The sequence below is a fragment of the Branchiostoma lanceolatum genome, chromosome 9, assembly GCF_035083965.1.
Source record: "Branchiostoma lanceolatum isolate klBraLanc5 chromosome 9, klBraLanc5.hap2, whole genome shotgun sequence".
Lineage (NCBI taxonomy): Eukaryota > Metazoa > Chordata > Leptocardii > Amphioxiformes > Branchiostomatidae > Branchiostoma > Branchiostoma lanceolatum.
This window is the reverse complement of record NC_089730.1, coordinates 8,356,355-8,383,955: the sequence shown is the minus strand read 5'-3', so window position 1 is coordinate 8,383,955 and position 27,601 is coordinate 8,356,355. Positions and strand designations below refer to the sequence as shown.

At 39.3% G+C, this 27,601-nt stretch overlaps 1 protein-coding gene across 1 annotated transcript in view; it reads right to left on the bottom strand.

Annotated features, from left to right (window-relative positions):
• Positions 1 to 27,601, bottom strand: part of LOC136442583 (potassium channel subfamily T member 2-like) — a 118,626-nt gene that overhangs the window by 9,423 nt on the left and 81,602 nt on the right. Inside the window, exons 5-26 of the mRNA XM_066439520.1 lie at positions 22,276 to 22,375; positions 21,016 to 21,112; positions 20,186 to 20,245; positions 19,821 to 19,895; positions 16,871 to 16,954; positions 16,390 to 16,484; positions 15,834 to 16,014; positions 13,880 to 14,044; positions 13,254 to 13,390; positions 12,808 to 12,871; positions 8,870 to 8,978; positions 8,214 to 8,322; positions 7,723 to 7,872; positions 7,057 to 7,283; positions 5,821 to 6,028; positions 4,606 to 4,711; positions 4,044 to 4,216; positions 3,454 to 3,525; positions 2,786 to 2,920; positions 2,167 to 2,278; positions 898 to 999; positions 394 to 477 (exon numbers count right to left, since the gene is read on the bottom strand). Of these exons, the coding sequence (XP_066295617.1) occupies positions 394 to 477; positions 898 to 999; positions 2,167 to 2,278; positions 2,786 to 2,920; positions 3,454 to 3,525; positions 4,044 to 4,216; positions 4,606 to 4,711; positions 5,821 to 6,028; positions 7,057 to 7,283; positions 7,723 to 7,872; positions 8,214 to 8,322; positions 8,870 to 8,978; positions 12,808 to 12,871; positions 13,254 to 13,390; positions 13,880 to 14,044; positions 15,834 to 16,014; positions 16,390 to 16,484; positions 16,871 to 16,954; positions 19,821 to 19,895; positions 20,186 to 20,245; positions 21,016 to 21,112; positions 22,276 to 22,375 (2,645 nt within the window). The remainder of the gene's footprint in view (positions 1 to 393; positions 478 to 897; positions 1,000 to 2,166; positions 2,279 to 2,785; positions 2,921 to 3,453; positions 3,526 to 4,043; positions 4,217 to 4,605; positions 4,712 to 5,820; positions 6,029 to 7,056; positions 7,284 to 7,722; positions 7,873 to 8,213; positions 8,323 to 8,869; positions 8,979 to 12,807; positions 12,872 to 13,253; positions 13,391 to 13,879; positions 14,045 to 15,833; positions 16,015 to 16,389; positions 16,485 to 16,870; positions 16,955 to 19,820; positions 19,896 to 20,185; positions 20,246 to 21,015; positions 21,113 to 22,275; positions 22,376 to 27,601) is intronic.

Sequence of the window (27,601 nt, the reverse complement as noted above, 5' to 3'; positions counted from 1 at the left end):
AAAGTGGTTGACATCGTATCAACAACTAATGGCTGTATCAGTCTACAAGTAACTTTAAAACTTAACAGTTTCCTGCAGCTTTCAATACGAGAGCTGTTTTTCTTTGTTCATTCTTTTCAAGCTTGACATCAATAACTTTATCTGGTAAATTACTGGATAACATATTTTTTGTACACAGCCAATGCATTTTACCTAGCCATTACGTTTCAGTGACCATCTGTCAACTTTTTCAATTCTAACTGGTTCTGCTGGTTCTTGAAGAGTGACAGTGTTCCAAACGTGACTGAGAATACATTCACCCTCATCATGGTTGATGACTGGAGTAGAATTGATCCAGCAAGTGCATCGGTTCAAAGACTTAATGTTTTATTTCTGATGCACTGTTTGACTCACCGATCTAAGATGCCCAGAACCAGGGGTGTGGCCAAGTCCCAGCAGCAATCTCACCAGCGTGATCATGTACTCCTTCACAAATGACTGGAACAACAACGGCAGCCAGTCAGCAGTCAACATTCAAAATGTGATTCTTCATCATTTTCATCGTTAGCCCTCCTCATTACAATGTGCAGCAAGCAACGTTTATTCTCCAGAGCTGCTTGTCGTTCATTGCTGAGAGAAGTACATGCCCTTCTAAACTAGTTTCTGTTCCTATGAGTTTCTTCAGTGTTGTGATTGGACGACCAATCCTTCTCTTCGTGTCAAGGGTCCAAAGCAGGATTATCAAAGGTTTGTATCAATTACAATTAAAACTGTGCAAATGAGCAGGCAGACTAAGGAAAGTGTATGATACATGTAACTACTTAATATATTAACCTTCAGCATCCCACCTGCACCTTTATACCTCAACAGTGTACTGTCTTATGGATGGTTCAGCATGCTTAAGGTTAAGAAACAGACCTGGTACAGCAGTGTGTCCAACATGCTAGCACTGAAGACCCTCCCTGCAGCAAATGGCAGTCTGAACATGTACGCAAGGTTGGAGCCCTTTTCCTTCTCTTTCTGCAAGTGAAAAAAAACATTGTGAATTTAAACAACAACACAAAAAAAATTCTATATTCATCAAGAAGGAAGTGTGAGAGCTGGGAAAGGCTTGGCCAACAGCAATTGGATAGTTGAGAAACAGCCAAAGCTTGCCGGGCTTATGTACATGTATTGACACTGTTGAATATAAGGTGGCTCTGTGGAAAGAAAAGATACAACAGTCACATTCATCTGCCATGCTTCGTATCTACCCCTTCTATGTCTCTCAATGATATTTGTTGGAAAAAAGTGATGTACTCACACATGTAATCAGCCTTGTTTTGTTTTGAATGTTTTCCTAATTAGTTTTAAGTTTAAATTTTGTTGGCTTTCGAGAAAACAGCTTTTGGAAAGCATTTACATAAAACGATTCCTCATTCATGGACATTTTCGATTTCATTCATATATAGTATAGAGGCAGAGAAAGGGAATTCTTATTTGTATAAGTGTCAGACAAGAAAGGTGATTATGAGAAGCTAAAAGAAAATAAAAGTGAGATGATCAGTCAAGCATTATTGGATATTCAGTGTTGTATTCATTTCAACTCCTGCCAATTGGTAGTGCTGTGTTGATGAAAAAGAAATATATGCTGTTATCAAAAGTATGATATTAAGATAAAACTATCAATGTAGCCAGCTTTAGCCTCCACACCATTGGCAAGCTGGTCCACATACATTCTGGGAGCTGTATAGGACAATCTGCATATAATGTGTCCTTAGATGTACCTTTCGTTTTCGTCTCTGGGAAGAAAAATGACAAACAAAAAGAACACAAAAATGGAGACAGCTGTCAGTATCATAGTCAAATAAAAATGTATACAGTTGATACTAGTAGTAAGAACAGTATAGAAACTGTGGCTTCCGAAATGACTCTCAATATAAGTTGTTATACAATTTGATGATGAACTACTTTATTAGGTACATAAGATCACACATTTCGAAGTACATCACTGCAGTCCTAAGGCTAAATTGCAGTGTACTAAAAACAAAATACTAAAATCACCTGGGAAAAGTAATAAGAAAACTGCTAGCTACTTATGCCTATATTTACATTCTTTTAAAAGAAAGATGCTATTACACACTAATAAATACTATATCAGGAATGCGAAAAGTGAAGTGTACACAGCTAGCTTGCAGATAGGTTTACCTTTTCCAGTTTGGCAACATTGAGGGCTTGGCAGTCCTTGGCGCGAAACTGCATGAACCTCATGTTGGCCGGATGTGTCAACTCTGTTATGATGCTGGTGCTGGGGAATAACCTGGGAAAGGGGAGGAATACATTTATATGGGCCAATCTGATTGGTGGCCTAATGCCCGTTGCTTGTCAATAAGTACCATGGCCATTTGAGTTGGCCCTTCCAACACACATACAAGTTTACCCGTCATTTGAGCAATGTTATTGTGGCACTGAAAGGGCTAATGTTCATAGCTTCCTAATTGCAGTTAAACTGGAAGCTATGTTGAAGACTATGATCCATGTGTTTTTCTTAAAGTCCATTTCAGCTAAAGATAGCATTTTCAGTGTTTGTTGACACATTGTGTTCATCAACCTCACTTTCAGCACTAAGGACAGGAACGTGCAGATTCATTGCTGTAATATTTAGAATGACAAATACAAAGGAATAAGACAGAGACTTGTCAACAGCTGCACATACAACGTGCAACTTCTCCACATGACCTACGTGTCTATACAAAATATTCCATGAATATCTTTATCAAGTTGGTGTATTTGTAGATTTTCCTAAGAGAGAAGAATAAGTGTCCACCTGAACATTGTTTGCACATTGACGATGGTGCCTGAGTCGGCCATGTAGTCCTCTGCTGCAGCTTTAGAGCTCTCCTTGTCAACAACAACAACATTGTTGGCGTGGATGATGCCGGCCCGCAGCAAGTCATCCAAACTGGGGGGAAAGTGGGACAAAGGTATCAGTATGCAAATTTTATGGCATATTCATCATCATCTTACATTCAGAACTCTTGTGAGGTATACAAGATAAATTTATTCCAGTACTTTTTGTCCTTCATGGCGGACACCAATGCAGACCATGTGAGACCAGTGTCTCTTTTGATCAATGTCAATACATAATAATACATACTAATGTACTGTTTGCACTCAGGATAAGGTATTGCGCTTGTAAGATCTGCAATACAAGAAATATAGATATCATTGCACATACAGCTTGCTATACCTTTAGCTATCTAACATAGTCATGATTTTCTTGTAATTTATCTACAACTCATTATGTCTGCACTTCTAAAACATACACAATATCCATTACAGGGAGATCCTTCAGAACACAAAGATAAGTATCAATTTACTACAAGCTCTCCTCCTAAGCCAAGACAAGACTTTGTACTGTGCTGCATATACTATGCTACTGTGATATATATCTAAACTGTTATACATTTGAAGAAGTTTTGTCAGCACACTTACTTATTGATAGATCCAACCATGTAGTACACCATTGGAAAGCAACAAATAGCCTCAAGAAATCTCTCATCTGGCCTGCAGGGGGAAGAAAGAAAACAAATGTTACCATAACTATCTACCATAAGTGGCGTCGGCATGGCGTAACTGTTAGAGCATTGGACCCAGAACCAATAGGTCCCAGGTTCATGCCCCAACGTTGTGCCCTAGGGAAAGGCACTTTACACTACCTTCCCTGACGATGGAGTGACCGCCACCGAGCCACTTGGGCTAATCTGTCAAAACATGTGCCAAAAACACACTACGGATTTGGTGAGGCAATGTGCCAACATCTACACATTGACATCCACCAAGAACCGTTAGATTTTTATTATCATTATTTTTTTCTTAAGTTCAAGTTCAAAAAGAAATAAAAGTACCGGTAGCTCATGTTTGTGATCTTTTTTTGATTAAGAGATAAATATGATATAGTGTAGTTGAAGTGAAAATCATCATATCTATTCACTGCCACTTGATGTAATGTTTCAGTGAGAGGATCACTACAAATATGACAGTAAATCTAAATTCTTGTATTTATTTGATACACATGTACTTACAAATTTTCCAGTAGAAAAACAATGGGGTTGAGTTCCCTCTTGGGTCTGCACTGGGACCGCAGGGGAACGATGAAGTTGTAGAGACCAGGGGTGGCATACTCTGCAGCCACGATTATGGACTTGTTCGGCCATTTGTAATGATGTGCATATTCAAAGTTGTTGTGCTGACAGGGCTGTAGGATGAATGGAAGAAAGGCTTTTGAGGCATGACTAGAAATATCAAATAATTTTGTAAAGGATTCTCAGATATATATTGACTACATGTATTACGTTTAAGGTTGCTCCACTTTTCAGCTATCTGCCACCTTCATTATGGTGTGTGATTTAATATGGCCCTGTAATGAGGCATTTTGAAGATACATTAAATTTTAAGTAAATTCTAGCAATTTCACTATCTTAGGACATGTAAAATGGTATCTGATTTCAGAGATGGCGACTTTCTCTGTCTGTCCTCAGTAGATTTGGCTTGGATTTTGCGTGGGAGTCTTTTTGATATGTTATGTGTTACAGTTGCACAGATGCTTGCAAAAGAGACAGAAGAATTTCCTCGTATAGCACCTACATTGTTCAGCTGCAGGCAGCAAAATGGCACCTTCTCCTTCATCAGGTGGCAGACCATGGAGGTGTAGCCGATGTATGGTTGGACAGGTGGGTAGTCCTGGACGTAGCTGCAGAGACAAAGGAGAGTTAACACACACAGCTGACATGGAGGTGTAGCCGATGTACGGCTGGACAGGGGGGTAAAAGGAGAGTTAACACACACAGATGACATGGAGGTGTAGCCGATGTATGGCTGGACAGGGGGGTAGTCCTGGACGTAACTGCAGAGACAAAGGAGAGTTAACACACACAGATGACAAGGAGGTGTAGCCGATGTACGGCTGGACAGGGGGTAGTCCTGGACGTAGCTGCAGAGACATAATTCAGTTATCACACACGGGAGACATGGAGGAGCAACCAATGCACAGATGGGTCCTGGACATAGCTTATATTGTAAGTGCAGCCAGTAGGTACCCAGCTGAGTAATGAGACTGCTGTAGTGCATTTTTAATGTGGCCATAATGAACCATTTTATGTCCCTTCCGTAAGTCTAATGCAGCTCCAACCAGGATCCCCAGATTCGAACCCTGGTCTCCCAGTTACCAATTAATTGGAAACAGGGGCTCAACTGCAAGGCTGCTACACGAATTGAGCTACAGGGACATCTTATGCTTGGGAAACTAAAGTTTGTTCAAACAAACAGGTGATATGGAGGTGTATAGGTGGACAAGAAGGTAATTAACACATGCAGGTGCCAATGGAGATACAGAGAATGCACAGGTATAGCCATTCAGGTCAGTACTGTAGGACATCAAGTGTCTGAAGACAAAGACAAGAGGCACCTATAATTCAGCACCAAGGACAGTATTACTTTCAGCACCCGATTGAAGTCTTTGAATGAAAAATAGTCATCTGAAGTACTGCCAGTAAGTACCCATCTGAGTAATGAGGCTGTTCTAGTGCCTTTTAACGTGACCTTCTCTAACAAGGGACCCCATTTTACTTCTCTTCTGAAAGATGAATACAGCTCCAGCCAGGATGCCCTTCTCCAGATTCGAACCAGAGTCTCCCTGTTACCAACTATGTAATTGGAACCAGGAGCTCAATGGTGAGGCTGCTACCAATTGAGCTACAGGGACATGTCAATTCATTACTACTTCTGCATGACAAAACAATGACACTTTTCAGTCATACTCCTTAGACAAACCATCTCAACCAGAGCTAAATGAAAACTCACTCTAGTACAGCAACATCTCCCCTCCCGTCGTGTTGGTCAGCCTCGTCTTCGGATGGCTCGTCTAACGGTAGCGGGACGTACTCTGGTTCCATGGTCTCCATGACGTCCGCGATACTGGGGCGCTTGTCTGAGTTATGAGGTGGGGACAACAGGGCATGGTTGCTGGCGTTGGAGGGGCGTGAGCGTTGGAGTTCTAGTGCAACCGTACCTGTAGGGGGAGATGGAAATATAGGGTGTTAACAATCTTTATGGGCTGAAATTTCCCTGATGGCATGCTGTATGAACAATAATGGTTAGTGGTGCATGGATGGGTCTGGGCCATGGAGAGGGGGAAACAAGTGTTAACAGAATATAACATACAGAAGGCTGTGACATTCAACATTAGTGGGATGACAGTAAGCAAACGTTTCCAAATCTGCCATCATTTATTTCAATCAACATAAGCTTACATCTTAAATTTCCTCTATTCTATTTTGAAAACCATATGACATCATGTTGGCCATTTCACAGCTCTTGGTGATGAGTCTGCATGATGTAACTTAGACCTTTTAGTCTCTAATTATAAAGTCTATATGCATTCCTTATAGTTGAAAAGATGGTTAAATTCTGTTTTTGTTTACATGCTGGCAAATGAACCTGTTACAGGATTAGGTAGAGACAATTTTAGCACATGAATTTTATCAATCTGACTAGTGGTCAGTTTTTAGAGGCAAGCTCTTGCAAGTCAGTAGGGATGTCATGCAAGGAGTGAAGTTATAACCCATGCCAGGCACAAGTGCTTGAAGTCTTCAGTACTCACTTGTTTTATCAATAAACGGAACCCTCAGATGGAACATCGCATAAAACACACGAAATAGACATTGTACAATAGGACTGTATTTGACTGTACATTGAATGAAATCACGTAAAAGTCGTTTTGCAAATGATTTCTATTATTGACAAAATAGGAAGAGGCAAATAACAAACATTGTTGAAAACATAATGAGGGATGCCCTAACATAAAATGGGCCCTAAGTTAAGATTAATGTGTCCAAATTTCATTCATCAAAAAGTGTCTTAAGTTAGGGCCTACCCCTAGCTGTTTCATAAATTTACGTCACACCAAGCCAAGCTAACCCTCACCTACCCCAGCTAGCAATGAAACACCATGATTTTGAGCATTTGAAAAAGGTGTCTTAAGTTAGGGCCTCCCCCGTTGCTGTTTTGTCAATCACACCAAGCCAGCACAACCCTCACCTGCACCAGCTATGATGCTGTGAGTCCTGGTGCTGCGTGGCTGCGTGCTGAACTTGGACTTCTCCTTCTCGTGTTGTTTCTTGGCCAGGATGAAGGCAGAGTTCTCCTCCTTGGTGATGGCCATGTAGAAGCACATGTCTCCTTTCCTCATGATGTGCTTTGGACCCGGGTTCAGTTTGATTCCTGTCACTTCATCCTGTCCTATGGCAACCAAAGCTACACCATATCTGGGGGAAAAGTAAAGTGCATTTGGTACAAAAATCATGTTGGCCCCCATGTACGCTTGGTCTGGTAAAGGTCTTCCACTTCCCATAGTTTTCAGCAGAACATAAGAATATGTGATATTACATTAAATGAATTTGCGCATTATTTCTATGAGCACAATACAGGAAGAGTATGTTGATGAATACAGGAAGTAAGAATACTTTTGGCAATAGATAACTACTCAACAGTTGGAAAATGGTATGAAAAGTGTGAAACTGGTTTGTGAAAACACATGTATGTCACTATCAAATCGAAAATTTATACTTGTACAGACTGTTATTCTCCTTGATTTTTCATTTTCAAAACAGCCATTTCAGCCGACCTATGTCACACTCATTCTGACAGTAAGACAATGTATTAGATCAGTTTTCAATTACATTCATGTAACTTTATGTGACTTACTTTTTATGTGCATGGAAGGAGGCATAGGTGAAACTTTTCCCTTCGTATTCCCCAAAGAACTTGCTATCAGCCAGCCTAATATGGTAAACCTCATTCCCAGAACAACGCCCATATATTCTCTGCCATTCCTCTGACGATTCCTGGCCTTCCCTGGAAAGATGGCAACATTCCAAGGATGATTTTTTTTCTGAAGGAATAACACATTGTGAAGGATTTCAGTCAATTGGTCGTGATATGAGTAAATCAATAGTAAAAATATTTAAGGTTTTTGTTTTGCTTTTATCTGATACGGTTACCATTGCTGTAAGCAATGCACCACAATATTTATAGAGACACACTGACATAGAGATTTACACAACCAAAAATAGTTAACAATATGTACATAATCTCCAAGCAGATATTGGGAGGAAAGACCAACAATTCTTTACAAAACAATACAATCTTTCCTCCTAACATCAACTTGGAGGCTAGTTGACCCTGTTTGAACTTACTGTCCCCTGGATGTGTGCAGGAGGAGCGTGATGAAGGTGGACATGGCCGGACACAGGCAGTTGTTGGCCAACAGGGCGAACTTGAACTCATCTTCACACACCACATGTTCTAGGGAAAGGGAATGATAAGATCATTAGGAATGACATTTAGAAAAAACTGCAACCCTTTGAGACAACTTAATGCAACTGATTAACTGCTTGATGACGATGAGATTTATTTACTAGACCAGCTAGTATATTGTGAGAGAAAAATTGTTATGAAAATTTCCAGGAAATGAAAAAGAGCAAAAAGAGCAATCTCGTGATAGAACTTCCGAAGTTCTATCACGAGATTTTTCTTTTTAATTTCCAGCCCATTAACCCTCAAGTGAGTTGAGGCTTTATAATTTGTCTAAATCACACTGGAATACGGATCAAAGCCTACAACCTATGGCTAATGTATCTTTGTCCAAATCTTTCACAAGTGCAAAGTCAAAACCGGTAAATTTCAGATTGTCTCACCTGCCATAATTCTTCCCAATTTCCATGGAACTTTCTCAGAACTCAAATCACCACCCAGGCCATTTTACTCCCTCAAATTTTCTATTGATTTCAAAGCTTGCAACAGAATAACTACATGTTGAATGGTTCAATCTGTACAATGCCGTGTCTCTTACCTGCAAACTTGACGTGAAACTTGTTCTCAGGCTTGAGGATCTGGACGTAGAGCGGACAGTTGGGGGCAAAGTCCTTCACAGCCCAGGCTCGAAGGATGGTGTGTTCATCCTAGGGGGACAGGAAAGTTGGAACATAAACATCAAATGCTCACAACAACAGGGCTCAGTCGTCAAATTTGTCAGGCAATGGGTACTTGGTGTAATAATTTTCATTCAATTTGAGAATTAGTGCAGTCATTTTGATTCAAGACTTTTTTTATGTCAGGACATTTTACCTTCTAAATGACAGACTGAAGTAAACATACGATATTGAAAGAAATATTTCTATTGCCAGTCACAGTTGACCAAATAGACCTGCATAATAATATTCACCTTTCAGGGAACTAAGTACAACTGTTGTGTAATTTGCAGATTTGAGCTTCAACTTGTTTCAAGATGAACATTTATGTTATCCAACATGTATTTGTTGAACACCAAACAGTAGGGCCATACTTAATACTGTCTCATGTCCTTAGAAACTACAAAACTAAATGAAGACTGTTACACACAAACTTGAGTGTAAATGATGGCATTAAATAAGAATAACATAGAGATTTAAACTGTGTCACTTCACAATATATCCAAGAAAATTTAACGGAACCTCCTATTTCATAAACTTGGGACTAAAATACTGTACCTCACAGCAATACATCCATTCCTGTGCTTTTTTCCACTGACATTTCATCACAAGTAAGCAATACATACAGAATAAATACAAATTAATGTACTAGTAATCTACAGTGAGTTTCCCAATGCTAAAAGCTCTTTCTACATGATGTTATACCATCCAGAAAAAGTTGGAAAACTCACATGAAAGCAATTCAAATTTGCAGTATTAGACAGCTATAAAACATTATATTACCAATTATGTTTTCACAGATAAGTTGTTGCTAACAGTACAGTACTACAAAAGATATAAGGGGCTTGTGGGAAAATAACGCAAGAAGACCTGGGTAAGGATTGTGAGGAGGGCTCTTAAAAATGTTAAGAAAAAGGTGTTTCAAGTGACAGAAATGCACTGATCAGGAACTTTTTGAGAGATCTCACTTTCTTTCAAAGACCGGGGGGGGGGCTTCTTTGCCAGCTCAAGCAATGTTAAAAGAAGTGGGACTGCGTATATGACAAACACAAAAATGACAGATACAAATACATTCAGAAAATTGGAAGTTGCTTTGACTGTGTATCTGAAAATCCTAAAATCTATGAAAGCCTGCTTGTCTACACATCCTATATTTCATCATACATTCAACATGGTTTGTTTTGTGATTCAATACCCCCCAAAACTTTTTAAAGAAAATGGTCAAAGTTAGAACTTCCAAGCTTCTGAGGTATTTGTGAGGATAACGCAAGCTTTACCTCTGCAGACTTAGTCCCTGCATGATAGGCACCAACCTGGGTTAATAAAGGGTGAGTGAGGGTAAAACTACTGTGGGGGAAAACTGCTCTTAGACCCTCCACAGGAAGACCAGGTGATTTGAGCATCACGTACTACTAACATCAGTCTTTTTTTTGTTCAAGTACTCGCCAAACTTTGAATATTGGAGTTGTTTTTTGGTAGAATTTTCAGACTTGACCCAATGACAGTAAACATCTTTGACTGTTCATTTTGTCTCTTTGTTTGTTTGTTTGTTTTTCAAGTGTATAGTGAATGACCAATGGATGGAGAGAAATAAAAGAAGGCCAAACAAAAAAGATGATTGTTTCCCATCATATATGAATCATCAATGCAACTTTTCAAATGCGTGAATTTGGTCACCTCAAGTCTGCGTCCGGCACAACGCTCTTGAGGAACCCTCAAGCTGACACTATGGCTAAAATCTGGGCTGACCGGACAAAGGCTGTGTCTGACCGAGGCTTGCTGCAGAAGATACAATCAACCGTCAGCTGCCCTGCTCTTTACAATGCACAGGAGTAACGTCAACAACAATGTGCTTCCGATGGAAATTTGACGATATTACAAGAATGAAGACTAGCTGCTCTGTTCTTTATAATGCACAGGAGTAAATGCCGCATAGCAACGTCAACAACAACTGGCTTCTGATGCAAATTTGACAGGAGTAAATGCCTCATAGCAATGTCAACAACAACTTGCTTCTGATGGAAATTTGACCATCTTACAAGAATGAAGACTAGTTGCTCTGTTCTTACAATGCACAGGAGTAAATGCCACATAGCAACGTCAACAACAACTCGCTTCTGATGCAAATTTGAACATCTTACAAGAATGACGAACACAGAAAAAAATCAATCCTTGTGTGGCTGAATTGATAGTATGAAATGCATTTCTACAGAATCTGCAAGAACAGGCAGATTCAAATAATTGGCAGAAAATGTTCAAGCCCAGAGGCAAAATGAAAATTTGGTCAAAATGTACATTTTGAAAATTATGCATTGAATGTTTGTACGATGAGAAACAACTAACTTAGAGTTGTTTGGTAAGGCCCAGAAGGATAGGTTTTCATGTAGAGGATGTTTGTAAGTATACAAGATTATACAGGAAAGGAGTGCATGTGTACAGTGTCGTCACTGTCTACACTAGCACCTAAAAGCATAGAGATACACCCACCAATACAGCTGTTAGATTGTATTAATCATTATTTTTCAACATTATCTGCGCTGCCTAAAATGCCAGCATATCCAAAGTATATTATATCAACTTCATAGTTGTTGAAATCAAATCAGATTACTGCAACGGCAAAACAATTCTATAATCCTTACTAAAACTACAACTTGTTTCCTTCCACATATGATGGCACCATAACTGACATTGACATTGCTAGACAAATTGTAAAAAACAAATATCTGCATGTTGCAAAAGAAGAGTTAGTAATACATATAACAATATATTTAGTAGCATTTTATGTACCCTTTCCTAACATCTAACTCTCTACAACAGAGGCATTCTATAAAACTGACAAGTTGGACCTATTTCTAGTTGATAGCCTCTCTACTCTCTTGAAACTCCATTAGGAACTCTGAATGAATAACAGCCTAGTCGCACGTTGTAGCCTGGTATCCATCCTTATCTTCTGTCCGTTTCTCTCCTTACCAATGGTATTCTGGATAGGGTAACAGATACTGGATCATAAAAGGACTACTACACTGAGATAGAATAGGGATGGATACCAGGCTAAAAACGGTGTCGAAGTCATATCTAAGGCCACATCAATTTATTTTCTTGGTTCTCGGATATTTTAAGGTGAAAATGTAACGAGCAGACATCATAAAAGTAGAGGGCTGGGAGGAAAACTTGAATATGACCAAGGTGGTCTGTTGCTAGGGTATTCTTTCCCGTTGCTACGCGCATTTGGCAAAGCATAGGGTTACACAAGGCAACATTTTGGCTAACGGTAAAACATTTGGAAATAAACAAAGTAGTGGGGACTGAAAAATCTTTTGAAAATAAAACGAAATTAGCAAGTTTACAAACTTGTTGTTATTTTGCACTGAGTGGCTCATTTGTTTAGATGTTGCTCCCAAATACAATTATTTTCAGGTTTTAGGGAGGCCCTTTTATCAGGCAAACATCGTTAAGGACTGGCTCCAAATGTCAATGAAAATCTCTAATTTCTATATTTTTTGTCGACGGATTTCAAGTATAGCTGATATCGACAAATATATGAAAATGATATTTCTTTACATTTTTCACACTCAATCACTCATCATTCAAAATTAAGAGCAATTTTCTAAAATTCCAAAAACCCGTGGACTGTATTAATTGCATAAAACTGAGTGCGGCATAAACCTGGTCCTCATACTTTGTTTTCAGTATGTTTTCCCAGTTAAGCATAATCAACAAAAATCCGAGAACCATCAAGTCAAATTGGTGTGGCCTAACTGTAAAGAAATGATGATAAGTCATGTCTCTGTCTCTCTGATCTAGGAAAGAACAGACTTACTACTGCAGCCGGGTTGGCCTCATTCCTGGAGGCCAAAATGAAGCAGCCTTCAGCGTCGTCCACTCTGGGCGGCAGCAGGAATGGGGGGAGAATCACAGAGGTTAGCAGGAAATCACAAGGAAGTGTTAGTCAAGAGCAGTCCTGGCACAGTCACAGTCACAGCACCACAACAGAGCACATGTGGAGTTAGAGCATGCAGCACTGCACAGTCCAACACATAGTAAAGTTTGGAGATGATGATGACATGACAGAAGAAGAAGTTCAAGACAGACTAAAACAGTCTACAAACTATTCACCATCCTCTGTACAATCGAGGTTTTGCATACAAAAGATGCCATGGAAAGCTTGAGCAAACAGCCACTTTCTGCCTGTATAACATTTGCAAGTCTCCATGCCATACTGCACTTATTAACACAGTTGCTAGGAGGCACTGTTGCATTACTCACTTTGCCCTGACCAGGTCCTGGTCTTTGAGAGCTGACCCTTGGATGTACATGACTCTCTGGGCCCAGAGAGGTACAGACAGGATTCTTCTCAGGTTGTTGTCCAGCTCTGATGGGGCCAGCAAGACCACAAAGTAGTCCTGTGATGGTGACAAGTGGTGTTTTACATACATGTAAAAAGTGTCTTGTGTTTCACAAAGTAATAATGAGGCTTGAATACCAGATAATTTTTCTTATCATCAGACAAAATAATGATGATTTAACATCAGCAGAACAGATACAGATAATTTGATGGCTGTACGACTTTATCTTCTGATCTGAATTCAGATGTTTTTAAAACCTTAATGTAGAACTGAATTTGAATCTTTCTCAAATTTCATAATTTCTTCCTTGGTTTTCTTCCATTCACAAATGAAATCATAAAAATCCATCATTACTTGTAAGGGAGTGTGTTATAAACATAATAGTTGTCAAGTAACAATGATAGCAGTGCAACAATTTCATCTACTTCTCTCTCAAGAATGTGGTCCCAATCATCGGTGGAATAATACACTTGCTTGTGAGTCTTCTTATTCAGTGACAAACCAACTTCCTAACCTGATAAAACTGTTCACGGATCAAATACAGACCTGTAGTTTTGGATGTGCGTAGAACTCGTTGAGGAAGTCCATGATGACGTCGGTCTGCAGCTGAGTGGCGCACACCACCACGTGATTCTCGCTCTCTGCTCGCTGGCGGGAGTAACTGCCACCCTGTTTGGTACGCTCCATCCACAGGAATGCCATCTGTTCAAACTGTCAATCAGGCGGAAACACAGAGAATCAGAATGTCTTAAGATGAAAGGGAGAAGTGGGTATCTTGTACATGTGTGCTTCAAAGTATCATGTCTATGTTATCCATTCTCTGTATAAAAGCAATGTAAAGAGATATCCTGAAAGTGGCAAAAACATGAAAGCTTCTGTAATCAAAACATTTTCAGGCTACAAACTGGCCATCTTGGGTGAGAGTATTCTGATGAATGATATGTCAAGTCTTAGTAATTCATATATCAGTCTACCATGTTTGCAATAGAAGGAGGGCCAAGGGCTATTGCAGCCATATCAGAGCAGTTTGACATGCCCTGCTTCAAACTTGAAATGAGAGGACTAAAAACTGGTTCTAAGAAAGGAGTTCAGGACAGTTTTTGTTGTTGTAAGCTGAAAAAAAAGTTGCCAGTGAAGTCACACAGGGTCCAAACTGCATGCCAGGAACTTGTTGATAGAACACGACAGTCCTACAAGACTTTCTGCACACTGTTCTCACCAATCTGATGGTGCCCATTTTCCAGGGCTGTCTGCCTGTGTTAGAATTTGTCATCTACTCCAGCCACATAAGGTTTGCACCAATTCAACATGAGAACATGGAAACAACATACAAATTAGAAAAAAAGACAGAAAAATTGGCCAGCAAATGCAGCCTATTTCCTTCTAACTCTGACCCAGCCTTAAACACTAAAAAAAAAGAGCAAAAATTGGTATTCTTGCCTGTATTATCTATAGCCCTGTGTGTCATATTGGTAAATTTTGAATCCAAAAATCCATTGAGCGTTTGATCCAATTTTACAGCATTGGTCATCACAACCTTCAATAGAAACTTGGCACTATGGTTCTTTAGCTCTTTTTCTGTGGTTTGACCATTTGTTGTAGATTCTATTCCAATCGTTCACTCAAGTTAAGTGTGGATGTATGTATAATTGGTTCATTAAGATTAGAATTTGTCTTACAGTGTGGGTCTATCAGTTTGTAAAATGTCCTGTCAGCATGTTAGGTGATGATTTATTTTGGATGCTTATGTAAAAAGGAATCAAACATCTAGCTGGTTCTTTAACTAACCTACCAGCTTGCGGTATTTGGGGCGACTCAGCTGAGATGTAAAAGAGTTGTGGTGGAAACTTAATTGATGGACAGATGAAGGAGAGAAAGAAGAAAAACACCAACAAGAACACATATGTACAGGAACACCAACAAGAACACATGTGTACACGAAAACAGACAAAAATACACAGGAACACCAACAAAAACAACAGTACAGTATTGCCACCTCCATAGGCTCATGATGAAACAGAAAAAGTAACAGAACAGAGGTCACCCAAGCTTAGCAACATCACATATCAACAGAAAGTACTATATCTTATGATGTGTATTATGGCATCATATTAGTAGGTTGTGTTATCAAATCAGATTATAACTATAATCAAGCAAAACTAATGGAGGTATGATCTGGGCATTTTGCCTTTCAATCAAATTTGTACTGGTTATTTTTGGACCAATATCAAGCAAAGACTAGGCACTAAAGGCCCAATATAAAGCTTGATGTAATTCAAACCTAACAACAATGAGTTAGTACTAGCAAGTTTTGGGGGAAGGATGCATGTTTCACCCTCTCAACACAAAGAGTTAAGCTCATGGCTTCATGCTACTCCACGAAAAGCCACATCTTCCACCTAAACATCTTGCATCTAAACATTAAACATAGAAGCATTGAAACATAGAATTGATAGATGATTGTGTTTAACATTCACAGTAACTACAGGTCAGAGGTTACCTGGATGGGTAGGATGATGAGTGCCACACAGATCATGATGATGACCATGGCTTTGGACACCCAGAGTTCCGGGGTGATGTCACCATAGCCCACTGTGCTGAAGGTCACGATGACGAACCAGAAGGAGTCAAACATGTTGATGTTCTTCCCTGCCCTCTCAAAGTGCTGGATTCCACATATGCTGTAGAAGGGGAGAAATATCAATAAAACCGTCACATCTTCTCTTGTACGTACAACAAAACAACAATCATTACAGTACCTTGCTTTGAAAATGATTCTAATTCATTGAAACCAAAAGAATGCTCTTGATTTTTCTACTACAATGATTGCATAATCTATGACTTCTAGTACTGTTTCTGTGACACTTTCAATCCTTGACAATGCAAGATAACATTAGAAATTCTGAAAAAGTATGAAAAGACAAGCTAAAACCTGATCTTAATTCCAAGGATATGTAAATATACTTGAATACATTTCAGGACTTTCCAAGCTTAAAAGAGTTAGTGTTGAAGATCTGGATTTCATGTTTGTCACAAACTGGCCTTATCATACTGACCTTGTGAAGACTAAACACAACAGAGTGGCTATGAGAATGATGACTTGCTGGGCTAGGGCCGACTGACTTCTCTGCATGGCTCTGTTTAAGTCATTCTGAAACACAGTTTTGGGACTTCTAAACAAATGGATATCCTCCACTGTTTCAACATGAACTTTACAACATGATGCACACATACGCAATACCAGAGCCTCCCTAAAAGGATGTCCTTCACATGAAAATCAATGTTGTAATCACAGCCCATAATTCAGCACCATGGACGTCACTATTGTGTTGAAGTCTTATGAATGGGAGCAGAACATATTATGGTGGCAGAAGGTCAATATCTAATGTTATTCAAGTAGGTCACTCTAATGGGCATATTTTTGTCCATCAAAACACTGCATTGGTATCATATAAATTCTTGAAGTGTAAATTATTCTTAGTCATAGAACTGTCAGCAAATTGGAACATTTATCCTTGGTAATTTTCTCCAACTTACCAACATGTTGGTGAGGGCTGACTTTGCCAACCAGCAGTTGAGAAACACAGGCACAAATAGATTCCTCAGTGGTGCCCAAAATATCTGTGTGAAGGATAATGAATATAAAGAATTGCAATAAAGTTAAGGTTCATCTTAAATTGGGATGTAAAATCATAAGCACCACCTTTTCCCATAAACTTTTATTTCATCAGCTGTATAGCTAAATTGCATGCAGCTTGTAACTTTGCCACATGTCCTGCATTATCAATGACAAAGAAAATCAGCAGCCTTCATCGCAACTACACCAAGTACAATAACTCCAGGCATGTAAAAAGGCGGAGGCATAGTCCCTCTTGGTTGATTCAATCGTACTTCCAAAGGAGTTCTATTCCAAGAAATGAACTATTCATAACTTTGCAGGACAAGTGAAACACTTCGCCCCGAATCCCACTTCAATAAGTGTCAATTGTGGAGCCGTAATGCTCTTGGCACCTTGCACTGCCTATCAGATAGCCTCCCAGATACGTGATCAGAATTTACTCCTCTGGTATCATTAAGGTTAGTTGTCATGTCTGACAAAGGCAGCAGAGCGTAACTACGGCCTAGACAGGATTGTATTACTAATTCAGAAAGGATTAAAGTCATTTGGGGGTATGGTTGTCGAGGATTCCTTTCTTTGTCCAAAATCAAAGCACGCTGGATGAATTCTAGGTGGCCGTTTTGGCTACAGATCAGTAAAAATGAAACAGGTCACAAACCACAGAAGAACATTGTGGGCATCTCATGCAAGAGACCTCATTGGCCTCAAGCACACTGAATGTCTACCAATTCTCTATAATTATGTATGGAGATAGGCAGCAGGGAGAAGGCTCAAGAAGTAAAAGATCTCCACGGAACTTCTGATGTACTTGTATTTGAAATCAAAGCCGGCTGGACTTCAACTTTTTCAAATTAGAATTCAGTAAACGTTCATGCTGAGCTTGACGGACACCAGTGCGGGAGATTGCTACATTTGCATGCAGGTCTGACGGCATCTAAGCCCTCCACACCCTCATAATCACCTTTTCCATCTGGCCTAACATTGAAACAGAGTTATTCATTACTTTCCAGCTACTGCCAAACGTCTGTAGACTATCACTTTACAGCTATTGTACCGTATTACTTCTGAACGGACATTTTTCATCCCTTTACTGCCTGTAGTAGGAGATGAAATAGAATAGAGATCTATGACATTGCACTTTTGCGAGCTTGTGATATATATGCCTAATTTTCTGTAACCCAGCACTAGAAGTTTATAGCATGGTGGCAAGGATATTATAGTGCATGCAGTAAAGTTGTATGTGAGTGAGGCTTGTAGTTGCTTTTTATTACATATTGAAGATTGAAGATGATATTTCCTATTTTTTACCACATTCCTTTGGTATGATATTGATTTTACTGCACTGTATAAAAGCAAAATGGCAGCTGACATAAAAAATCCTTTTTTTCATTTTCATACACATCAGGCACATACAACTTCCATGATTCTTTCTCATCCTCCCTTCCTTTACTTTTTGGACATTTTCTGTTGGAGATAAATCAGCCCGACTAGATTGCACCAGGAGAAGTTATCTTACAACCATCTTACCTATAGGCCATTTCAATAATGGGATTGTCAGAGTCACATCCACTTTCACCCTACATCGTATAATCGGTAATGAGTTCTGTCAATGCCACTGCAGGCTATAAGCCCCGCTGATGTATGTAGATGGGAACAAAGTCAATGTCAGATAGGCAAATTCAAGTCAATTCAGGGGTTGTGACAAAATTTGCTTGAAATTTAAAGGATCATGTTACCAAGTCAATCCGATTTGCCCAAGGCTTGTTACTCAAATGTCACAGCTGATTGAACCATAAATATCCCTGTTGGTCTCAACAAAATGTCCAAATCTATCTGACATTTGAGCATAACAACTGTGAAATTGGGAGACCAAAAGTAATTCTTCCACTTATCTTCACAAGATTTCTGGTATAATTCAACCTTGACCAAAATTGTCCCAATTTAAAGAATCCTATGATGCATAGTGTAATTGTTTAAAGAAAGACCCGCTTCATCCAATCATTAAATTAAATTCTGACGTTATCATGGTATACTTTTTTCATTTTAATAAGTTTGCTAAGAGGTATCAGTTGAGTTGAATCATGCAGAAAGTTTTAGATGTTGTAAAACGACTACTTGTAGATCTCTGACTCAATATGCCTTTGAGACTTATGCCCATAATAAGCTGTACACTTTTGTAGCATGGTTGACCAGCTATGTTACAGCTCTTCCCCTTTGTAGCTTTTTTCATTTTGCAGCAGATACAGACACCAAAAATACAACCCCCTCGGTGGATGTAATGAAAATGGTGAAGTGACGATATATGTGCTTCGTGTTGAGAATCTTAATCTTCAAAAGCGAGTGTATCTGCTGCACAGATTGCATTCTATTGGTCCTTGTAAGAAAAAAGAGGTAAGGTAAAGCAGTTATCCTCAACTGAGGTAAAGCATCAGATGCTTTTTCAAGTAGCTAATGGTAGTCAAATGCGGCTTTGCCACAGCTTGCGTTTTTGGCAAAGCACACCGGGTCACCCCTACTTTTCTCGATAAGTGTGTTGGGTTCTTTCACGTGCAGAGGTTTAACGCTTGAGGCTTACGCCCAAATCTCCCTCATACACGGGGCCAATGGCTTTACATCACCATCCAAAATAACGAATGCAACCCCTTACAACATGTCCGAGCTGAGCTGACTCTAGGATCAAACTTGGGCCCCAGGATCCACGGAATTTGATCCAGATGGCAAACCAGGGGGGTTGCGTTACCGCTTGTGCCATAAGAGAAAGCAGCTGAAAGCATACAAGCTATTACGTTTTTCATCAGTTGTTCATGGCTAATCATGGTTTAAATCAGTGCTTTAGTTCTATTAGGAGAAGTGTGATTCTGCACTTACTGTGATGATGAAGGGAACTGTGTTGATCATTTCCAACAGGAACCTGATGTTAAACACAGACTGAACAAGACTGCCCTGAGATGGAGAAATGGGGAGAAAAAAACAAATGTTACATACAAAATGCTGTATTCATGACATGACATTATGTCATCTTTTACCATTAACAACTGAGTTTACTGATGTTTAAGTGCGTATAGCCTATACAATGTGACAAGTTTTATAACTCAACTAGAACTACCAGCGAAGTGGTCCTTGCACAGTTTAGCACTTTTGAGTGAGTGATAAGATAATATACAATAAAAATTAAACAGGCATTTGGATAGATTTTCCATGCGTAATATGTTGATTTAAGTTATCAATCATACCTTATAGCTAAGGTATGTGATGAGGATGGTCTCCAAGAAACTTATGATTGCCACAGCAACCTGAAAACAACAGGGATAATTATTGCCATACTCATTACATTGCGTCATGTGTATACATTCTAAAGATACATATCTTATGAATCTTTTGACAAAATACCTATTTCAACCAAGCAGCAAATGCTACTGACAGGTATGGTATGGCATGAAATTGTTGTGCCTTTGTCATTCAGCATATCAAATGTCACTGTGATTGTTTTCTTGCAATAACATAGCAGCTGCAACAAGGATGGAATTTGAAACTGTATAATATAATATCATGAATCAATAGGATACAATCTAGATTTTCCTTACAACATTTAGTACACTGTAAGTGCTTCTTTCAATCACATTTTGCTGGCACTATTCCAATTTGTCAGTACAAGTCATCTCTGAATGCCTTGTTTCATACTTGTAATTTCTCATATGTAAAAAAGGAATGTAATCTCAATCCAGTTTTAGCTAACTGAAGAGCTAATCTTCCACTGGTCGTGACAGAGAAGAAGACAGACGCTATGTACAGTATTTACAGGTTCATTGCACCGGGGAAATTCCCCTAGCTCTTTTCGAATAGCACAATGAACAGTGGACCACGGCTTAACGTCCAGTCCTAAGGACTGCAATCTTTTCCGGTAGCGTGCATGTCGGGTGAGCAACACAGCCGGGATCGAACCCGGGGCTTCTAGTTCCAGTGTCAAGATCGCTAACCACTGGACTACGCACGCTACTGTCTAGAGCCTCACCCTTGGCCTATACAGTATACCTAGCATGTAGGGGAATACCTGTTGACCCACCTGTATGCCCCACGTAGGGGAGGACCTGTTGACCCACACCAAAGGTGCCCAGTTGATCTCCATCCAGGTGTAGTTGGGAGTGATCTTACAGCCATGGCTGCAAAGGTATCAAATATGACGCTTACAATGTATAATGTTAGATATAGAATTAACATTAGAATTAAAACCAACATTTAACAGATTGAATAGATTTTAGGGGTAAAATGTACAATATATATCATACAATAATGTAAGAAGTATCACATGAAATTTATGTACATTGCATCCTACTCTAGGGCACATTCTGGCATATTGATGAATTACAATGATTAAACAAATCCATATTGGCTTAAGTTTTCATGTTGTAAGGACTGTTGCCGTGTACTTATATACCAGTATCTTACTTTATATTTCTATTGTACCAGTTTTATCAGAGTCTAGAAAGTTTGAAAGACAGAGATGATGGATTATGATTCAATATCATGGAGACTTATGCCGACAAGCTTCCAAATTTTCCTTCCGATGAGGCCAGCTACCTGTTAATTGAACCTGTCAGTTGCAAGACTTTGATAACAAGCAAGGTAATCTCATTTTCACGTCTTCTGCCTGAGAAATTATCATGTAATCTCTTCGCGATGGCAGAAGAGATTGCCAAAATGTCTTTTTCAGCCTTCAAAGGTCTCATTTTTCTGATGGATTAGCCTTTTAGCTTACTGAGTTTTATATCGTATATATAAAAGTTTAACAAAAATTTCTGAGTCTAATGTCTAAAACATCATGCATCTTTTAAAGTGATGTCTGTTGTGCTCTGATGTCTATGGATGCTTCTAGAGCACAAGAATAAAACATGGAGTCAACTCTCAATAGCCGTGTCTATTGTACTTGAATCTGACATTCAAATCAAGCATCCATAGACATCAGAGCACAACAATGTCTACTACTATAAATGTAAATGCTTTTATGGCTCTGGATTAGCACTTAAGTTTCTTGAAACAGGCCGATATCGATCTTTCCTAAATAGCAAGGTTCTTTTATTCACAACCCAAGTATTTTACAAGAGTCAACATTTCGACGACTGTCTGACTTTATGTTTGGGACTGCATTGTTAGCAGTAACACCTACCTTCAGTGCACTGTGAACTAGTCAGTATTGCCCTGATGAAGATGAAACCTAGGCTCTTGTAAAATACTTGGTTGTGAATAAAAGAACCTTGCTATTCAGTCATTAGCCAACCTGATGAAATTACTCACGGATCTTTCCTAAGTTTCTACCAGTACCTACCACTTTGCATCAGTTGGGTCCACATCTAGACAGGCTCTGATGACGTACAGCACACAGGACAGGAGCTTGATCACCAAGTTGAACAGGCGAATACGCAGACCTGAGGAGGAAACACAATTTTCATGGATAAACTGACAAAAAGTTACCCAAAACAGTCTAGACATTTGCACGTTTAAAAACAATAGCCTCATTGATAAAAAGTTACCCCAAAAAGTCCAGATATTCGACAATATGATCGACAGACTGATTTTTACATGCAATAAACCCGTTTGTCAATGATTGGCTTTGTTACTGCTAACCTCTATCAACATTAATGCATCAGGTTACATAAATCTGCCACTTTGAAGGGAGAGTGCGTTTGAGAGATATCTAGTCCAGCATCCCCCAGGTATGCATTAAAAGTTTACATATACAGGAATGCATCATGCTAGGGGACATTGGGTTTGAGATTGATTTGAACGTATCTTTTCAGGGTGGCAGAATTATGTACCCTGGTGAAATTTAGTAGTAGATGTAGCAACATGTGTGTATTGGTCTGATAGACAATCTTGCAATTCACCGTTTCCAATTTGAATGCTTTTACAGATGTTTTTAGACTCAGAGATAAGGGTACTTAAGATAAGAAATCAGCTTTCCATTCATCTTTCAGGAATAATCCCTGGCTGTTTCAATAACACGCTAAATCGTAAAATGCAATATGAGTAATCTAAGGGATTACTTTGTGAGGACATTTGGCAGATACTACATGCAGACTGGCGCCATGTGGGATTTGACTTTAGAATTTACATTTCTTTAGGCTATCATGTACTTTAGGTTACTCTACAAGCAGAGCTTTTATTTGACGGGAAAATAGAAAGCCTGACAAAAATGCCTATAAAACACATCAACAACCAGCCGGCGCCAAACCTCTGCTTGGAGAGTAGGATAACAGTCAAATGCAATTTTCTCACCAAATTGCCCTTTTAAATGTTGCATGATACTAAATGCAGATAACACCACAAAATTAAAATGTAATGCAGCACCTTCACAGAGAATGCCCCATGCCATTTGACCCATGCAAAATCAAATAAATATTGCCTACTCATTGTTGAACTATGATATGCCAACTGTATTTGAACCTTAACTCAAACTACACTATATAATTGACCAATTTTCTTTCATTTCCAAGAAGGCAGCTGTCAGAGAAAGTTACATAAGGCAATTAGCTCCTCATTTTCACCAAAAGCAACTGGTAAAAGTTTCTGAATCAATGTTAACCTTGCACTACGAGGCCTCTGTGAACAATAATTAGTCCCTCGACAACTAGCCCCTTCCTGTGTTAATGAGCTACTGGAAAGGCTAGCTCATTAAATTACCATAGTCCAGCTGATCTCCCTACTTTGATATTGACCTTGGTCGACTAATTTCACACTTATCTACCAGATTGTGCTGTGTAGCATGAAAAAATTACTGGACTATGCAAATCATACAATAGCCAATATTCCATTCCTTGTTCCTACACAGTGAGACAGGTGGATTGTACCTCACTCATGTGAGCAACAGAATAAAACACCCCAGAGAATGATGATATACCGATCTATATAATGTGACGTAGCAACATCTGGAAATCATACTTCTCTAAGACGGTAATCGCTCTTCCCGGACAGGGAAAATCTCTCAGTGAACGGCTTTTCATAACCTGATTCAATTTTCACAGCTCATGGCTGTGTACTTCCTCATAATCTGATAAAGGCCTATTTTCACTGGCCTTCATGCTCCATGGCAATGCCTGGGGAATGCTTCTTCTTTACCATCGATTGCAAAGTTATCTGAACAGTTATCAAAGACATTGTACGTGTGGTCGCTCCCTTAAGAATTGCATTGCTCATGAGTTCTTGCTTCTTTGAGGAGGGATAAGCCACACCCTGCCCTGATATAAGACAAAGCACTTATTTCTTTGAAACACTCAAGTCAGTCTGTGATAAATGATAATCAAATCTAGTTATGCCATATCTGCTTGAGGCCCCATATCTTCTTGGGATCTTGTAACCACTGTGATCGCTGCGGTTACAGGATCACAGCGGTTACAGGATCCCAAGCAGATATGGGGCCTCAAGCAGATATGGCCCTCCAGCCAAGGAACCTGGACCCGATAAGTTGAAAAATCGCTAGTGGGAAGGCCTGCCACGGAGGCTACTGTTGACCTCTTTGACCCAGGTCAGTGTTGAAAGTCTGATACATGCACTTAGTCTAGTAATAGAGATTATCAGACTGTGAGACATAACAGGGTTTTCTGGCAGTAAAAGTAATTACAGTCCACATGACATGTTGATACTGATCTGAAACTTACCATTACCATCAAACAGAGCACTATCTGTCAATCTCGACAAGAAACCCATTGATCTCAAAGTTTGCAAACGTTTAGAAATGTTTCAAACATGGATGTTGATCCTTATCAGAATCGTTTTCTTCCAAAACATTGAAAGGACTGCATTTACATCAGTATCCCCATGGACTTAGATTCTAGTTTAAACTCACTCACTCACTCACTCACTCACTCACTCACTCACTCACTCACTCACTCACTCACTCACTCACTCACTCACACACTCACTCCCATAGCTTAGTCAGCAGAGACAGAGACTGTGAATTAAAGAAGTTCCCACTCTGCACACGTCCAGGTACCACATTGTTCACAACTCAGTCTGACAGCTAACCTTAACAGGATGATCTGTCAATGTCTTCCCAGAGGCTCACACCTGGGTACTAGGCCTGGAAGGTACCATGAATCTTCTCCAAAAATATATCCTGACATTTTCTCCTGTTCTCTGCTTCTCTGAGAGAGCCAGCATCCGTCATTGTCGACATTCACAAATTCCAAAGGTTTCAAAGTATTACCAGAATGTAGCAATCTGTATCTCAAAACTCTTCGAAAACTTTAGAGTACTTTCTACAGACTTAAAAACAACGACAACACAAAATTATTCCAGTAGTTGGACCTTATGACTTTGTCGAGGCATTGTCACAGCACAAACACTTTATACCACTTTGTATGATTCATATCCAACGCCCTTAAGTTATTGGAAATGGACCCAAGGTCAAAGAGCCTGCTCTTTTGACCTTTGGCATCTTCCATCTTTTTCAACATCTTAGAGATAAAAGCCCGAGTGAAGGAGCTGATTCTAATTTCATTCTCAGCACTTCAAGGCTTTCTTATGAAAGAAGAAAATCAATGAATGCCTTATATGCAATGTCGACCACGTGCAACGATTTTGTTTCACTTTATTCCCTTGATCAGTACAAGTGATCGGTCACTTTAAAAGTGTAACGATTCATAATAGATTTCAGGTAGAAGAATGAGAAGGTTGTACAGGGTAAAAGATGCTGACAGAATCGGGCTGTGCATTGTGATACAGGTTCATGGACCATGGCAGCATCACACCTGCGTCACTTATTGCAAAAAAGATATGCAGGGCACGTACGTATCATCTTTAATGTGAACACCTGACAGCATTCTTGGCACACAAGATGACATTGCAACCTTCTCAAGTTGCATGCCTTGGAATCGTCTTAACAATAAGAGAAAGTTTTATTGCAAGTTCTTGCACGTAGGCTAATTGCAACTACATGTAACATGAAAAAGGGCGGACAGACAATGATGAACAGTATAGCACTCTAGTCTAACTACTGACACTAAATTCTAACTTATTGGGTTCAACTTCTTTTTTTGAGACAGTGGAAGACAAATGATCCCACTTTTTCTTTAATGTGTGGGTTTTGTGATATCATAAGGAGACTATAGTTTAATTTCTTTTCATCTGTTAACGTGGAGAGATTAGGATGGAAATTGGAGGCCTATCATAAGCATTTGTCTCTCAAAATAAATGCATATCTACATGTATACGTAGCCAGTGCATGCATTATATATTTGGTGGCTAAATTGTTGTATTCATGCATCATGTAGCTTTCTTGATGAGAGACCCCAGCTATTGATCATTTTAAAGCTTGTTAGACACAGCAATCACTTTACATGGCTAACAATTAGATGAAGCATTTCTACTGTGTAATATGTTTGCGCATACATCGCTTTGGGATGTAGGAAAAAGTTGTCTTAAAGCCACTCGGGTATCATGTACCACAAGAAGTTTCAGTCTCTTGTGGCATCTGACCTACAACTGCCTGTGCTGCCGTCTCATGCTGGGTTGAGCTGATTGGTTCACAATCTAGAATTATCTCTGGTACCAGGAAGAAGCTCGAGCAATTAGAGGAAAACTGATGAAATCCCAAGCCATGATACTGTTCCTCACATACTGATGAGCAGATTACTGATAAGGTAAAAGCAAGGGAGTGAATTACCGACAGCAACTGACTGAATCGATCGAAACTTCATCTGAAGGGTTTTCCTTCCAATGGAAACTGTAAGAAAGTTCCATTTAATGTGTGCATTTAGGTGGTGTGAAAAACTTCTCACTCTGATGTTACCTCAGGACTTCACATTTCTTTGAAAATTGGTGTAAAAAGCCCCACTGCCACCGGTCATCCTACAATATAAATCCCAAGCACTTTCACTACAGACTTTACTGTTGACCATACATTTCATGTCTATTTGATATAAGGTAACATTATCTGTAGACGAGAAGAAAATAAAAAATTCCTGAAGATCTTATATCATCTAGGGACTTTACCATGGTCATATCTAGTAAGAAATCATTACACATGCAGAAGCTAGTTCGTTTTTAAGAGTTTGAATAGTGGTCAGAACTTAGCCAAAGGTCAGTAAACAACATATATGTTGATGAAGATCAGCTGTGATATCCCAGGACATGCCAAAATGTATGAAAACGTTATACCTCAAAGGTGATACTTTGAATCGAATGCAAACCATGACATTCTCATAAGATGATAAAATTTAGCAATTTACTTGTAAAGCTGACATTTTCAAACCGGGTAGAATAACACTCAGAATATTTACTCGTATTTGAAATTTATATGTATTGAGTTAGGGAAGAGGACACATGTCAATCTATATAGGTTGAAATCATAGTTTGACATAACAAATTCAAAACCAATAGAATTGCAAACTGGGATGTTTGAGAACATGTTCTCTGATCTATGCAGGAATTGATTTATTTGTGCCCAAATTGGCAGGGATTTCTTTCAGCAGATAATGTGAATGTCAACTGGACTGAGTCCAAAGCTTTAAAGTCGAAAATTGATTGCTGCAACATCACAAGCTTGGAGACAGTTCCCCTATGAATTTCTAATGGTTGTCAACACTGTTTGGCAGTGCCAAATAGAATTTGATTCTCCAGTCTGTATAAAAAAGCCTGATACCTGTAGTGATATA